A 15,267-nucleotide genomic window follows, 5' to 3' on the forward strand; every position below is an offset into this window, starting at 1 on the left:
GCTGGGATTATGGAACAACGAATAGAAATAATTGTAACTGCGGCAAAAAATACATTAATGGGAGGTAATTGTACACGCGCTGTACAATAGACGGCCACGCATTACGCAACGATTTTAAATATGGAAAACGTCCAAGTTGGTGCTTAACTGAATATTGCAATGATTTTTAATGACGTTGTTTAAATCTAAATTTTAAATTTTTATGTAAATAAATTATTTTTGTTTTATTTATTATTCATCTGAAATCTCAATTCACAAACATTTCACAAAATTTTCACAAACAAAAATAAAAGAAAGTTTTAATTGACACCCAATAGGATTTTTCCAGTTACTGCCTAAACCTCAAATGCCTTTTTCATGACTTTTTACATTTTATTAATATTATATTATTATTTCCAGCCTTAAATTACAAAGTATGTTAGGACTACATAATTCAAAATACAAAGAACTTTGTATTCTTTATACTTTTCTCAATTACAACTTTTATCTTCTCAATTACATCTTACAGTTTCTTATTTACAACTTTCATGATCTAAATTACATCTTACATTTCCCAATTACAACTTTTATGTTCTAAATTACATCTTACGTTTCTTACTTACAACTTTCATCTTCTCAATTACATCTTACGTTTCTTAATTACAACTTTCAAGTTTTCAATTACATCTTGAAAAGGGGTATAAACTTTTTTGATTAGCTTTTCGTTAAAGTTCAAATACCTTCCAACCATTTGTTAGTTCTTTTCTTTCACTTGCATTTTTGTCAATCTCTACTTTGTCCAATCTGTTGTTTTTTATTTAAGCATAAGTGCCATTAAAATCAGTTAACAGTTAACAGTTAGCTCTCGCTTACGGAACATTTTTCCTTTTCAATTCTTTAAATATCTTAACATTCTTTTGATTTCTGGAAGTGATGTCATATATGTTTGATTAATAAAAACTTTTCTTCAAAGTGTAACTGCAAAAAAATAAAAAAAACTATAAAACGTGTTTGTGTTAACTTATTTTTAGCAAAGGTAAATATTTTTGAAAACTACAACTACTCTACATAGTAAAATTGCGTGTGCTCACATGAGCATTGCGTTGAAAATATTTTTTACAAAAGTATTTAAGCTGTCTGGTTGATGCCAGAAAAAGTTTTTAGAGCCTTTATCTTAACTTTAAAAGATTTAAGAGCCTTTATCTTAACTTTATCTGCAAGATAACAAAAATTTTAATCAAAGAAAGATTAAAATAAAACATTTTAATGAATGAAGCCCTTAGTTAAATATTTGTTCTCTATCGTATCGTGAAGTGTTGTATCGTATCGTGAAATGTTCATGAAACGAACAAGTTATTAAAATTGGTTTTATTATAAAAGAGAATTTACAATTTACAATTTTAGTTTGGAATTTTAATTTACAATTTTTATTCTTATATAAATTTACAATGTATACAATTTCAAAATATCAAAATAAAAAAAATAGAAATTAATAAAATGTTTTTAAAAAAGAATTACTTTCTAACTAAATCACGTTGTATAACTTTGTAACAACGAGTCTATTATATTTGCATTTTCTTTTTTAAACGCTCCTGATTCTAATCGAATTCCAAGTTTTATATGGGTTACTATGTATTTGAATAATGAATCCCAAGCCCCTTCTGTTATCATGTCGGTATTTGGGCATATCTGGCTAATAGCAAACACGAAACTTGAACCGAGTGCCTAAATTTATGAATAATTTTTTGAAATATAAAGTATTTATAAAGTATGAAACAAAGTATGGAAAAGTTACAAATAAAATTAATACAAAAATAAACAAAATTTTTGTTAAGAAAATTATATTTTGCTGAAATAATTGCAATACATTATTGTTATTTTTTATTATTTAAACTTTCCAGACATCAAAACGCTTTTAGTTTTTAATTTACCTATTGATTATGAAAATTAAACTAATATTGCTTAAACTAACATTAGTTAAACATTATTTAAACTAACATTACTTTTAGTTTTAATACATTTACATTTTAATATAATTTCTAGCATATGTGAAATAAGAATTTCTTTACCATTTTAGATTTTCTAAAAAAAAGGTTAATTAAAATTATTTTAAAATATTATCAGCATTTCATTAATAGATATCTTTTTTAATTTCTTGTATCTATATTTTTTTCCTCCTCTCAACAGCCTATTCCAAAACAATAAACTATTTTGAAAGACGATACTCGTCGCACAATTCTTGCTATTATATGGTTGTGCAAAAATCGAAAGACAATAGTGCAACCTTTTGGTATATATGGAAATCAACCAAAAGGCGGGTTATTTATCAGTGCCTAACAACATTTGCATGTCAACTATGTTTTTATATAAAAAAACAATAAATCGGTTAAAAATTTAATCTTTTTTAATTTAGTTAACAAACAATTAGCCAATTAACTATCCGTTTTAAAAATATAAATCTTTGGCGTTTTTTGAACAAACAGAAAAATAATAACACGAGTAATTATTTATGGTTAAAAAGTTTCATTTATTTCTATTAGTTAATACACAAAAGTTCTAATGACTAATTAGTTTAACCTTAAGAATGAGTTCATTATTCATTGAGAACGTTTTTATAGGGTGAGCAAGAATCTCTCTGAATGAGGAAGAGTATGGAATGAGAACTTAGAGTAATCTAATTCAAGGCTATCTAAGTAAAACATGCAAAGTTTCAACATTAGCTCAATGGACAGCAACTATTATATCAACTATAACGCTGCTTTGATCAACGTAACATCTAAAACTAAATTCTAACTGCGGCGCAATGTCAACCTAATTACAAAAAAATTACTGATACGTATTAATTAAAATTAATTCATACGTAAAATTTGCTTTAATTAGGTTAACCTAATTAACAGCATGTTCTCCACCGATTGCACCCTCTAACATCGTGTGCAATTTCTGTCCGCTTTTCTTTATGCTATCTTTCTAATCCGACTTCTTCTATCTTTCATTCTAACATATCTTCGTTCTTCCAAAACTCACTCTACTCTTGGCCGTAGAGCGGTAATGACGCTCCCCTACTAGGGGCTGAACATGTCTCTGCGTGCCATGGTATAGTGGTCTCCGTATGGCAATTAGCTGGAGGAGAATAAACCACCATACCAATAGTTCTAACTTTCATTTCAAATTCTTTTAATAAAATGATGTTGTTTTTTCAAAAAAAAATTCAGTTTTGCACTTTTAATATTTTTAGTTTTTTTAGTTTTTATTTCTGTTTTTCTTTTATATATATTTTTATTCTGACTTGAACATTTAATTGATATTTAACTAAATATCATGCTAAGTGTGATTATTCTCACTTGTACAGAACCTCCGATAAGTAATTACTAGAATTTTTAGTATATACTTATCGTATTTATTTACTATCTTTTTTTTATTTCTTTTTTTTTAAATTATAGCAACTAAGATTTGCCAATGCAGCTTATAACCTTTGGACATTTGAATCAGGGTCGAAAAAAAGTTCTTTAAAACTAAAAATCACCTGACTAAAATGTGTCAAATGCCCAAAAAAACTCTAGTTTTTTGGGACAAAATTAAACAATTTTGTAGGTCATAAATTAAAAATTCTGACGAACAAAAATGTTCGTCATAATTATTTAGTTAAGCGATTTTATATTATTTTACAAGTTTATTTAACCAAATTATTAATTATTATAACAATTATTATAAAATTTACCGTAGCATACTTTTGCTCAGCTCCAAATTTATGATGCAATTTTCCGAGCTCTATGAGATACTCTGATAACTCATGACGTTCATCAACTTTTTTAATAATAATTTCAATCAACTCCACCGATTTTCGAATATGAATGCATAAAGATTCGGAAGCCAAAACTTCATCCATTGTTAAATTGTTGCCATAAACTCCGAATTTGCTTTGAATTTCTGGGTATGTTGAAAACCACCTTAATAGTAAAAAATTATTTAAAAGTAAAATTTATTCTTAACTCACATAATATTAGTTACACATAAAGGAGACTAAAATTTACCTGCTAAACGCGCAGGTACATATTTCATTCCAAAATTGTTTAGCTGTTATCCATGATTTTTTAAGAGTTTCAATCTCCTTACAAGAAAGTGGCATTTTTATAAATTTTATTTCCGAGTTAACTAAAACAGGAATAAGTTCTTTTACAGCTGAGCATTGGATGTTTTTTGAAAAACGATTGTGCGCCAAAGAACATCCGTTTCCCATTGCAAATTGAATTTTTGAACGTATTATAAATCCTCTAAAAAAAAAAAGAACAGCAAAATAACTATATTGCTAAGATGCAACAGCAAGCAAAAATTTTTTGTTAAACTCTGAACTATAGAATGTAATTCTTTAAATAACGATGAATGCCCTGTAAACGTTTTATATTAAAAAAATAACTTACTTGAGCTTTGGAACCGTAGCGGGACCTGATGATGAATAAATGAATTTTTAAATGACAAAAATGAAAAAAAAAATCCAATTTAATCAAAAAAAGAATCTGGTTCAAAATTTCTTTGACAAATTCCTTTTTTAATCCATTGTTCAATCTTAATCGCCTCTCCGTGGAGCTCCCAGAGCTTCGTTTGTAACTAAATAAAACAAAAGAGTTAGGACTTCACGCTTGAAACAATATAAATGAATTGCATAATAACTGTGCGCTACGTCATTAATCAAAACTATTTTGTTTTAATTTTATCTATCGCAGTCTTTTTTGCAATGAAATAAGAAAAGTATATTTGAAATTCTTTAATACTGTTATATTAATATATTAAATATTAATTAAATTATTTATAGAAATCACGTACTCCATTATATTTATATAAGCTTAGTTTATCTAGTTTATATAACAATTTTAGTTGTCAGAGTTATATAATAGATTCAATATTTTATGAAGATTAAATAATAAACGTAATCGTGCAGCACTATTCTGTTAAACCGTAACATTTTAAAAAAGTTAATTAATTTTGCTAACAAAGTGTTAACTTTTCAGGGAACGCGGTGACGGTGAATAGAAGAGGGAGTCGGCACTATCTTAGCCCCACTTTCTTCAAAACTTTTAAAATGAAATATAATATAGAAAATAAAAAAGTATTTAAAATTTTTAAAAATCTTTCTTCAGTCCCAGATAAAAATCGGCGCCGCGACACTATCTTTTACTTCATAATTTAATATTTTGTTAAAAACTTATATATAATGGTTATAAATATAAGACTATACATTGTCTGACTATGGACAATGTATAGTCCATAAGCGCAAAAACTTACAAATAGCTTATAGTTAAAAGAATTCTTTTATAGAACTGCGCGCAACTGTTGCAAAGAAATATGCTAATTTTCTTATAAGATTGAAATTTTATTAGTAAGTTATGCAAAATTCTCTCGTTTTCCACGAAACATAAAAAGACTTTATATTTTTTACAAAAAGGTACATCAACATGTGTAAAAAAATAATAATATATTAGAAAAATAGTAATATATTTCTTTTCTTTTCTAATATATAACAATATATATTATATATTAGAAAAGTTCAAAAAACAAGTTTATTATCAAACAAATTATCTTATTTAAAGATTAAAAAACGAAGAATAAAAAAACTACTAATACATAAGTAGCCAGTGGTTACAGTTCTGGCTAAGAACCTAGATGTTCGAGGTTCGATCCCAGCTATGGCCATTTAAGCGACACGCGTAAGGCGTGAACTTCCTGGTTAAAAAAAATGCTCTTTTGCGGTGCTTTGCGATAAGACAAAATGGTCTTTTAAAGGTATTTATGCTAAAATAGCTAATATAAAATCAGCTAAAATAAAAAGGAAAAAAAAGTCAGCTTCATCCACCAACATCCTCCGGTGCCACATTGTATTGAAAATATTTTTAACAAGAAACTTATAATACGAGAAAAGAAATATTAGGGTAGATTAGGGTAATATGAGCACCTTAAGCAAAAATTGGAATAATTTCAAAAATAATTAAGCTGGACCCAAAATTTTTGCGAATAAACAATATTTAGATCTATTATTCGATGCTATATGCTTAATCTTTTTCGCTTCCGAAAAAGATTAAGCATATAGGCTTATGCAAAAGCATTAGAAAATTTTTTTTTTTGGTAAAGTTTTTGAAAAACTTATTTTAAGCTTAAAAAAAAACTCAGCATTTCGAATCAAAACTGTTTAAAAATATATTAGTTTGATGATTAACAACAGTTTAGCATCCGTTAACTTTATCCTGGTCACTCTTTGTGGGCAGGACTTTTTGATGTTTAATGCTTTTGTATTAATTCTAGACTTATGTATATTTATATTATGTTAAATGAGAAAAAAAGTAAATTTTAGCCACCACTACCCCCAAACTTTGATTTAATAAATTTTAGCCACCTCTACCTTAAATATAAGTTTATTGAGTTAACATGCTTTGCATCTTGTACTAAATTTAAACTCATTGACATTTTTAGTAATTTAATAATTTTTTAGTGTTTAAAAATCATGAACATGTAAAGCTTCCATCCTCCCAAAAAGGGGTTGTAAGTTTTACATAGACAAACCAAATTTAATAATTGTTTGCGTCTGACTTATCGTACATATGACATAATTTGAAATATTTATATAATAAGAATAATTTTGGGCTTATTCTTTTTTGAAATGTTTTGATCATTTAAAAGTATTTGTACAAAATATGAAAATAATTAAAAGAAAAATTTGAACTCACATCGCAGTCGATGCAAAACATTGTGCTACCCGCGCCATAGATGCGGTAAAAATATCGCATCTATGGCGCGGTTTTGCAACAAATAGTGCTTTCCGTATTAAGACATTGTTAAGTCAGTTTTTTTTTTTAAATCTTTTGAATATGGGGTCATCCATATTGGACGTCACGATAAGTTTAACTAATGGCTAGAAGAAGGAGAATGCTGGCTCTCGTGCGCAGAGATTTTTAGAGTATTATAGCGTCTTATGTTCAATAAAAATCTCCGCGGAAGGAGAGTCAATAAACTTCTACTTCTGGTTAGTATTCTGAATGACGTCCTTTACGGACGACCGCTATCTTTAGTTTTAGATCCGAATAAAGAAGCCATATTTATAAATTTAAGGTCACTTCAACTAATGTAAAATAAAGATTTGATTTTAAATCGTTTTAAATCGTAGGAAATTTCTAAGTCTTTAATTACTGTAAAACATAATTTAATAATAAATAAAACAAAAATACGTGCGTAAAACGGCGTACGAACTCGCGATATTTTAATCTGTTTTGTAGTGATCGCCATCGCAAGAAAAATAAAATAATTAATTCTTTTTAATTTCAGAAACTCCATCAAAAATTCTATTTAATTTCAAAAACAATATTCTTTTTTGTTTTACTTTACTTCTGATGACGGCCTGTACAAAACAGATTGACATCCCTCTAAAAAATAATTTGAAAGCCGCTGTATTTAATCTTTTAACCTTATTAATTACGACGAGCGAAAAAAGATGTACAGCAATTAATCTTTTTATACTTTTTCTAAGCGCACGAATCGATTTTAAATTCATTTTTAAAGTCATTTTGCAATTTAAAAACCAATTCGCAATTTTACTTCTGACGACGGTCTGAGCTAATCAGACTGAAATATGACTGAAATATCTATGTGATTTCAGTCTGAGCTAATCAGACTGAAATCACATAGATAAATTAAAAATTTGTTATTACTTGGCTCTATTTTAAGTTATTATATATTAAATAAATTAATAAATACTACAAAAAACTTAATTCTAAAATAAATCGAAACAATTTATGAATAAAAGTTTTCGTAATCCCACGTTTCGTAATGTCACGCAACCATTACTTTTACTCTTAAAAAGATGCAGATTCTTATAGTTTAAAACTCAAGCAATGTGAGGATAGGGCTGTTTTAGACCTTTAAATTGAAAACAATTACTTGAGAAACTATTAAAAGAATTAGGGATAAAAATGTTTCAAATAAATAAATTTTTCAACATATTGAGGGGAACATTTTTTTTAACATAAAAACTTATACAAAAATATAAAAATCAACAAATCAAAAGGTATGTTGTTAAAAGAAAAAGAACTAATTCTTTTGCAATTTGACTTTATAGATTTAATTATTACTGCTGCAAAAAATTTTTTATAAAATCCTCATTAAGGCTTTTTTTTTTCCATATAAATTTATTCAAGCCGTAAAACATAATATAAATACAAATAACAGGGGCAAATAGAAGACATAGTTTGTCTTATCACCAAGCCCCTTAGTCTATACCGTAAATACAAAACAACAAAAATTAAAAAACGTAACACTGTGTAGTATAAAACGTTTTTCTAAAGTCTTTATAAATAAAAATCATAGGTCTTTATGTCCTACTTTAACTTTTGGTTTTTGTATTGATTAAGAAAGTTAAAAAAAAAAAAAGAAAAAAAAGGTATTTAGTATAACAAAAACTATATTATTAAGCATGCAAGCAAATATGCATAATACTGAAGCTTTCCTTTTTCACCAGCATATACCTTGAACTATCTAAATAATTCTTGTAAATTATAAATTATTAAAAAGGAAGAATTAAAGCAATAACAAGTGGCACAATCCTTTCTAAGATCGTCAAGCCGATAAAGACAAACCTCTAATTGTTGGGTAAGTTTATCAGTCGAAACCATTAAAACTTCAGAAAAAGCTGAGGGCTATATTGTTCATCAATAGTATTTGCTTCAATTTGTTCTTAAACTTATTAGGTGTAGCAATTGTTTTAAGTTCATAAGTTAATATTTTATTCCATAATTTCGGCCCTCAAGTAGAAATTGAAAATTCAGTCGCCGCAAAATAACTTTTGGGTTGAATATAACTATTATTTGAAAATCTTGTTAAGTATCTGTTCTGATTTATTTTTAATAGCGGATAAAATATTTTAGGAGAAACATTTTTATCAATTTTGAACATAAATATAAGAATTTATTTGGTAGACATTCATTATATTTAAATTAACAAATAATACTTGGGAGTGTATAAAACGACCACATTGGAAATGATTCTGATTACATGCTTTTGTTTATTAAATAGTTTTTTTAATTTATTTTCATTTCTACTGTACCAAGCAATGTTTGCGTAATTAAGATGGCAATGAATAAACGAAAAAAATAAAAGCTTCAACCAAGTTGGATTTAAAAAAGGCTTTACTCTGCAAAGTAGACTTATGTTACTTGAGATTTTATTTTCGACATAATGTATGCGATCTCTTCACGCCACATTTTCATCAAGAAGTACGCCGAGAAATTTTAAAGTGGTTTCTCTTTTTATGTCCTAATTGGTAATACAAAGTTTTAGAAGTTTTAAAGGAATTTAATCTCGGTCATAAAAACGATGGAAAATATTTATATCATTATGTGCATAAAACAGATTTGTGTCATCTGCAAATAAAGTTGTAATTTAGTTCAGTACAAGCTTTGCTTAAATCATTAATATAAATGATAAATAGGAGAGGTCCTAATATAAAACGCTGAGGAACTCCACATTTTATATTCATATTGGTTGTTTTATCTTCATTATAAGAGATGTATTGCTTTCTTTTTGACTAATAGCTTTTAAACCACGCAATATTTGTATGTTTAATACCAAAGTTTTCTAATTTTATTAATAAAATGTAATGGTCGACAGTGTCAAAAATCTTACTGAGATCAATAAATACTTCCAAGGGGTCGTCCATAAATTACGTCATGCTTTAAGGGGGAAGGGGTTTGTGGTTTTTTGACGATTCATACAAAACATGCTACTAATATGTTACGATTTTGTGACAAGGGGGAAGGGAAGGTCAAAAAAGGTCGAAAATTGCGTGACGTAATTTATGGACAACCCCTTAGTTAAATTTATTATCGTCAAATGATTTAAAGATATCATGAACAAGATGAACAATAGCCTGATCGGTAGAGTGTCTTTTTTTAAACCCAAATTGCTTTTTATAGAGAATTTAGATTTATGTAAATTTATGCAAAAGCGGGATTTGAAAATATGGCATTGATTTAGTTATTACATTACTGCTTACATTATCAACTCTATTACCTTTATTTGGGTTGAGTAAGTAAAGTAAGTAAACAAAGAGCTATTAAATCTTACTGAATGGTTTAATGCAAACAAATTATCTCTAAATGTAACCAAAACAAAATATACTTTTTTCCATCGTTTTCATGACCGAGATAAAATTCCCTTGAAACTTCCAAAACTTTGTATTGCCAATCAGGACATAAAAAGAGAAACCACTTTAAAATTTCTCGGCGTGTTTCTTGATGAAAATGTGACGTGGAGAGATCACATACAATATCTCGAAAATACAATCTCAAGAAACATAGGCCTGCTATGCAGAGCTAAGCCTTTTTTAAATCCAACTTGCTTAAAGTTTTTATATTTCTCGTTCATTCATTGCCATCTTAGTTATGCAAATATAGCTTGGTGCAGTACAAATAAAAATAAAATAAAAAAACTATTTAATAAACAAAAGCATGCAATCAGAATCATTTCCAATGTGGGCCGTTATACACACTCCCAAGCATTATTTGTTAATTTAAATATAATGAATGTTTATCAATTAAATGTCTATCAAGTTCTTATATTTATGTTCAAAATTAATAAAAATATATCTCCTAAAATATTTTACCCATTATTCAAAATAAATCAGAATAGATATCTCACCAGATTTTCAAATAACAGTTATATTCAACCCAAAAGTTATTTTGCGGCGACCGAATTTTCAATTTCTACTAGAGGGCCGAAATTATGGAATAAAATATTAACTAATGAACTTAAAACAATTTCTATGCTAAATGAGTTTAAGAATAAATTAAAGCAAAAACTACAGATGATCGACGTAGCGCTCAGCTTTTTCTGAAGTTTTAATGAGGTAAAAAGAAAAAAAAAAAAATGCATTAGGCATGAGATTGAAAAAAATTAGAAGCCGAAACCACTTTTAAATAAATTACTAACACATTAAAAAAAAAAACAATAATAATATTTTAGTCAAGTAACGATAGCATTTGTCAAACAAACAAAAAAAAAGGCTTGTCTAATAGAAAAAGAACTTAAAAGTTTCTTATTTTTTGGTAAAGAAAGTGAAGAAATCTTTTAATTACAATTCTTTCCGAACATTTAAATACCCAAATTGTTTTAACTAACAAAATTCAAAAACACAAACACGGAAACTTTTCACCGAAGTGTTGACAAAAATAAATAAATGCTTTTTGATAGACAATAAAACTTAAATAAGATGTGACTTTAATCAACTTCGTGGTGACAAATATAATACTTCAATTTTCTCGGTGGTGCAAGCAAGTATAAACACCAACTTGTGTGCATATATGGAAAAAATTGCTCTTACGGCAAGCAATTTATAGTTGTGGAAAAAAAAGGCTTTTATGACGTCATCAACTTCGACATCAGAAATTTGCATTGATGTATTATATATACTAGATCTCTAACTTCAATCCGAAATGTGAAGCCACTTTGGCCCTTTTTACAAACAGCGGGTTAAATTTGTTAACAATTTTTTTTTCTTTGTATTATTTAGGTGCTTTCAGAAGTCTTTACGGTCTTACCACAAAACACCCCGGGAGAGCATTTCACGCCTCCTTCTGTACCAATGACGCCTCATCCAGATGATTTGGCATTGAGTTGATTAAATTTTGGTCCCATCTGTTGTTATATTATCCCATGCCCTCATTATAGCTTCTTTCAAATGGTCTTTGCGTCTAAATGCTCGGTCGCCAATTTTTCTATACAAAATATACCACCAATTTTCTATTGGATTCAAGTCCAGACTTTGAGATTGTCATTCCAAAACATTGATGTTGTTTATGTCAAAGTGTAACTTCGTTTTCTTAGCGGTATATTTTGGATTGTTATCCTGCTGGAGTATGAAATCGCTTCCTATTCTCAATTTTTAAGTATATGGTTGCAAGTTAGCTTTGAGAATTTCACAACACATTGAAGCATCCATTTTGTCATCAATAAATGTAAACTTCCCCACTTCTATTCAACTTATACTACCCCAAACCATCACATTTCTTTCTTCATGCATTACACTACCTTGCAAAGAATTCAATTTATAAGCTTCTCCTTTTTTTCGTCACACTTTTTGGACTCCATCCGATGAGACGAGATTGTATTTTGACTCATCTGACCACAAAATTTTTTTCCAATATGATATCAGTATTTTAAAGTACTTCGATCCAAATTCCAATCGACGTTTCATTTGTTTAGAAATTAAAAAAGGTTTATTTCGAACCACCCTACCTCTATATCCAGGTTCTCTTATACAATTTTAAATTGTTTGAGGAGTCACTGTGATGTTATGATCTTTTTGAATTTTTAAAGCTAGTTTAGCTGCTGAAACAAATCTATTTTTCTTACATTAATGATGACATAAATGATATTTCAATTAATTGCACTTGTGGTCTTGTGTTTCCATCCTCTACCAGCCATACTAGCAACGGTTCCAATTAGATTATGCTTCTTAATAATTAAGAAAATGAAGTTACGTTTTGACACAAATAACATCAATGTTTAGGAATGGCAAATCTCAAACTCCGGATTTGAATCCAATTGAAAATTGGTGGTATTTTTTGGACAGAAAAATTGGCAAACGAGCATTAAGACGCAAAGACAACTTGAAAGAAGCGATAATGAGGACATGGGATTATATAACAACAGAAGAGACCCAAAATTTGATCAACTCACTGCCAAATCATCATGAGGCCATCAAGGTTGAAGAAGGCCCCACTCGATACTAATTTTTATGGAATTTGATTAATTTGACATTATTTTTGAACTGTACGATTATTTTTTTTGCAGTCTATTTTATTCATCATTAAATCAATTGTGTAAAATTCAATAGGTTTGAAAAGAAATTCACCAATACACAAATAAGTTCTTAAAAAAATACTTGATAAGATATCTAAATAAAACCTTTTAAATATTTTATCGGACAACTCATTTTTTTGAAGCAATCTTTAAAATTATGATTTTTTTTTAAGTGTGCGATTATTTTTTTTTGCATACTGTATGCTTTTAGCTTATATTCATCCAAAATGTTTACTAAAGTATCATGATGAGATTTTCCAGTAATGTGTTCCATTGGCGGAATGCCAAGAAGCTTTAACTCGCCATCGATATTTACAAGTACAGCAAAAACGATCTCTTTTTTGTTTTGTACTGTTGGTAATATCCTTTAAAATTTTTCCCTCAAAGTGTGCAATTATTGGAAACTTACATTGCCTTGCAGCTTTTATTATATCCTCTCAATAATAAGCTGAACTTGAACTTACTACTTTCTTTTTTGCACGTCTGATGGTGGGTTCAGAAAGCGAAAAACCTGTCAAACTGCACCCAGAAGTAACTACTATGTCAGAGAGCAAGTGCATCATATTTCTAGATGATATGTTTTTAGAAAAACTTGCAGTTGCAACTTCTTTTGTAAATGTTTTTGGTAATACTGTTGAAGTACTAGTACCTGAATTATTTTCGTTTTCTGAATAGTCGGAATCCTGACAGGAAGAGACCTCAATTTGTTCTGATGATAAAAACTCAGTTTTCTCAGTTTGATCCTCTTGTCGCTCAATAAATGTTAAATATCACAATCTTCTTTCTGCTATCTTTTTCATCTTTTGGCAATATGCTAAATCCTTTGAACCAAGTGTCATTTTAAGTTTCGTCATTAAAAATTGCTTATCTGAATTGTATGAATCTAGGTTGTTTTTCATGTTTCTTCCAGAACACGCAATATTTATTGAACTTTTTTCTGATTCCTTTAAAACTTTTTAATGCAGCCTCGTATCCTACATCAATCCACGTTTTATTTAAAGCAAAAAGGATGCAGTTCTGAGGATATATTGCTAAAAATCTCTGCGGAAGGGGTCTCGTGATTTTTTATAGCATCTTTACTTCTTTTTATTTTTGATTTTAAAGTAAAAGTAAATGGCAGTTTATAATAAAAAAAAACATTCTTAGGTTAATTAAAAGTATGGCACGAGTTCGTTTTATAATCTTTACTAATTTTTTTTTGAGAATAATTTTTTTGAAATAGTTCGAAAAATAAAGATTTTTTTTGTTTGTGACAGACGTGAGTTATGTATTACGTGGCAGACGTGAGTGGTATTCTATCGCAAACGTCATTCTATTTAAATATACTTAAATATTATACTTAGTGCATTTTAAGCTATTTTTCTTCGTCTAAATTAGTATTTATTTTTTTCTATGCAAACTTCCCAACTAATTACAAATTAATATTTAGGCCTTTTAGAGTTTATAGAAAACAAAATTGGTGTTTTATTTCAATGTTTAAGGTCCCCGTTTTTCGGTTAAAAAAGAGGGGGTTTTGGGGGCACAAATTGTAAGAGTGAGGACCTTTAAAATGGATTACAAAAATTTTTTTCAGCGTAAAATTATTTTTATACGACTGGTCAACTAACCCAGGGGGTTGGGATTTAATTAGAAAAAATTGTTGAAAAATGACGCACCGTAATGTATACATATATATATATATATATATATATATATATATATATATATATATGTATGTATATATATATTATAAAACTTTGTTACTATAATGAAAGCAATGCTTTATCAGTAAAAAAAATCCTAGATGACTATTTTTTCAATATGATTATTTTTTTATATTCTTTACTTTCACTTGTTATAAATTGCATAAAACAGTTTTAAAAACAATTTAATTAAGTTCAACACTTTAACTTACAACAAAAATGTAAATAAAAAATGCTAATGGGAAATTAAAAAAAACACCAGAAATATGAAACTTATTTAACAGTAAATTACGTATAATTTGTTTATAATTGAAAAGAAATATAGGTTTATTGGTAATTTTTTTTGTTAATTAAGTACATTTTATGAAATATAGTTAGGGAACCTGTAAACTCCATAAGTTACTTGTAGATATTATAAAAACCATAAGAAACTTACAGAGGTCTTTTATTGCCGCCTAATTTAAATATAATTAACTCAAATTAACTATAACATTTACTTGTCTAACTTTTTAAAGTTATGAAAGTATAATAATTTGTTATCAAAATTAACTTTAATTAAATTATTTACTTTTGTTATAAAAAGTTTTAACTAGGGTAGAGCAGGGCTAGTTGAGCATAGGGGCAAGTTGAGAAATTAAAATAGATCGAAAACTACGCATCGCATGACAAAACATTTTTAGGATGAAAGTTTGGGGAAAAGAATGGTAACGCAATGCGCTACAAAAAGACGGCAATCAAATAAGATGTACGAGCACTTTTTTATTAT

General features: G+C 28.0%; 1 protein-coding gene across 2 annotated transcripts; it reads right to left on the reverse strand.

Annotated features, from left to right (window-relative positions):
• Nucleotides 1–1,332: 1,332 nt before the first annotated feature.
• On the reverse strand, nt 1,333–4,665 carry LOC100205225 (uncharacterized). Of its 2 annotated transcripts, none has more exons than XM_065817129.1 (4): nt 4,398–4,665; nt 4,011–4,250; nt 3,698–3,926; nt 1,333–1,704 (listed from the first exon to the last, which is right to left on the reverse strand). In XM_065817129.1, the coding sequence occupies exons 2-4, from the start codon at nt 4,214–4,216 to the stop codon at nt 1,510–1,512; spliced, it is 630 nt and encodes a 209-aa protein (XP_065673201.1). In that variant the 5' UTR covers nt 4,217–4,250; nt 4,398–4,665; the 3' UTR covers nt 1,333–1,509. The 2 variants fall into 2 exon arrangements, with proteins under 2 accessions (XP_065673201.1, XP_065673202.1); XM_065817130.1 differs by having other exon boundaries at nt 3,708–3,926; nt 4,398–4,663.
• Nucleotides 4,666–15,267: the final 10,602 nt, after the last annotated feature.

The sequence above is a fragment of the Hydra vulgaris genome, chromosome 14 (genome assembly GCF_038396675.1).
Source record: "Hydra vulgaris chromosome 14, alternate assembly HydraT2T_AEP".
Taxonomy (NCBI): domain Eukaryota; kingdom Metazoa; phylum Cnidaria; class Hydrozoa; order Anthoathecata; family Hydridae; genus Hydra; species Hydra vulgaris.